This window comes from Myotis lucifugus, unplaced genomic scaffold, assembly GCF_000147115.1.
Source record: "Myotis lucifugus unplaced genomic scaffold, Myoluc2.0 scaffold_3, whole genome shotgun sequence".
Classification (NCBI taxonomy): Eukaryota; Metazoa; Chordata; class Mammalia; order Chiroptera; family Vespertilionidae; genus Myotis; species Myotis lucifugus.
In genome coordinates, this window is record NW_005871051.1 from 24142347 (window position 1) to 24144802 (window position 2456).

Genomic DNA, 2456 nt, shown 5'->3' on the forward strand with positions numbered 1-2456 from the left:
TCTGCTCAGCCACAAGCCAAGCTGATGGCTGGCAGCGGTGGTGGTAGGAGCCTCTCCCGCCTCCTCAGCAGTGCTAAGGATGTCCGACTGAAGCTTAGGCTTGCTCCCCGCTGGCAAGTGGACATCCCCTGAGGGCTCCTGGGTTGCCAGAGGGATGTCTGACTGCCAGCTTAATCCCAATCCCCCGGGGAGCAAGCCTAAGCCAGCAAGTGGTCATCCCCCGAGGGGTCCCAGACTGCGAGAGGGCACAGGTCGGGCTGAGAGACCCCCCCTGAGTGCACAAATTTTTGTGCACCGGGCCTCTAGGATATATATAAAGTCTCCCTAAAACGGTAGCCAGGATATGTTTTTCCACATTTTGCCCCATGCAAAGGGACTCAGAAATGTTGAATATTGTTCTCAAAAAGTCACAGACAGACTGGTACCAATTCGGGGGGATGGAGGAGGGGGGAGGCGGTCAGGTCAGGTCTGAGTCCCATCACTCTCTCCTTCCTCTCCTCCTGCAGTATATGTTTAAAAATAATGAGCTCTTTAACGAACCATTCAAAATTAAGATTACTTTGCAGTTTCCTCCATATCCTCTTCAAACAAGTAAGACTTGATTGCACTTCTGATAAGTACATGCTCCTTTCCACCACCCTCTCCTCCTTCATTGCCCAAAATACGTGTTCATCAGCTTGAAAACTTTTCATATTTTTCATTATTTAATGTTTCTCTGGCTTAACTCCCAAAGTCTCTTTTAGTCACTTGTAACAATATCATATTAGCTTCCTACTGCTGCTATAACACATTACCACAAAGTCAGAGGCTTAACACATAACACACATTCATTATCTTATGGTCTGGGGGTCAGAAGTCCGAAATGGGTCTCACCGGCGAAAATCAAGGCATTGGCAGGGCTGTGTTCCTTCTGGAGATGCCAAGGGAGAGTTGGTTTCCCTGCCTTGTCTGGATTCTAGAGGCTCCCCGCATTCCTTGGCTCGTGCTTGCTTCCATCTTCAACGCCAGCAGGGGCAGGTCAAGTCTCTCTCTTGCTGTATCCCTCTGACCTCCTCCTCTTCTACCACATCCCTTCTTGGACTCTCACTCTCCTGTCTCCTTCTCCTACTTCGAAGGGCCCTTCAGATTATACTGGATCCACCCTGATAATCCAAGATAATCTCCCCCTGGAAAGGTTAGATGATTACCAATCTTAATTCTACATGCGACTGTAAGTCTCCCTTGCCACAAACCAAAACATAGTCATGGGATTAGGATGTAGACTTCTTTGAGGGTATGTATCCTGTTTACCACACTCATGAAATGCATTGAACTAACTCTGCTAGTTATAGGGACTCTGCTGTTCTGGACATAAAGGAAACGTTTTGCTCTTCAAACCCAGTGTGTAAGAGCCAGAACCTGCAGCCTTTAAGTGGGCACCTTCCCATTCGGTAAGAGTATGTGGGTGCAATTCAGGGAGAATAGAAAGGATTTGTGTTTAATAATAAAAACGAGATGCAAAATGGCAGGCATAACCCATAGATTTCTGGAATGACTAGCTTTTTGACACATGAAGAATTCATATAATTCATACCTATAAAACCAACATAGAGCCCTAGCTGGTTAGGCTCAGTGGATAGAGTGTTGGCCTATGGACTGAAGGGTCCCAGGTCCGATTCTGGTTAAGGGCACATGCCTGGGTTTGGGGCTCAATCCCCAGTCGGTGGCGTGCAGGAGGCAGCTGATCAATGTTTCTCTCTCATCAATGATGTTTCTATCTCTCTCTCCCTCTCCCTTTCTCTCTGAAATAAATAAAATAATTTTTAAAAAAAACCAAAAAACATTGAGGAAGCATTATTGTTGAATAAAAGCACTGAGGATACTCACCAGGGCTTTGTGGCCAAGAGCTTGAGCCATCTGAAAGAGCACCTTACTAACTCCATGTGCATGGCTTACTGCACAGCCAGTCTGAGTCCTCAGTCTTCTCTTCCAGATGATTCCGTTCATAAGTGAGGTTTAAAGTCTGTACATGGTAAATATAAACATATCCCTTAAAACACAGTATGGATTATAAGGTTGAAATAATTACTTTCCTTGTTCATAGTTAGTGATGAAAATATTTTTTGAAACAAAACAAAGTAATCTTTCCTTAGTGGTAGGTAGCTAAACTGAATAAATATCAATTTTTATTCTTAAAAATAAAAATACTCTCAAATTCTTTATATGTCAAATATATTTTTGAGAAGTAAAAAGATGTATCTATATACACATACATACATAAAATGCTTGCATAAAAAGTATTGCTTCATTTCTCTAAGTGGAATTTTCTTCTATTTAATTGTTTTTCTTGAAAATCCGAATTAAATTCACTTGAGTGCTATTTTTACTGTTTGAAAGTAGGAAAAGAACCCTCTAGTATAGAAAAACATATTTTTCACACATACAGAAAATATATGTCAAATATTTTTATGTAAAAT

At 42.3% G+C, this 2456-nt stretch overlaps 1 protein-coding gene across 1 annotated transcript in view; it reads right to left on the reverse strand.

Moving 5' to 3' along the window:
* Positions 1-1998, reverse strand: part of COL4A4 (collagen type IV alpha 4 chain) — a 94371-nt gene extending 92373 nt beyond the window's left edge. The window contains exon 1 of the mRNA XM_023759461.1: positions 1867-1998. Within this exon, the coding sequence (XP_023615229.1) occupies positions 1867-1928 (62 nt within the window). The 5' untranslated portion in view covers positions 1929-1998. The remainder of the gene's footprint in view (positions 1-1866) is intronic.
* Between the last annotated feature and the right edge of the window lie 458 nt (positions 1999-2456).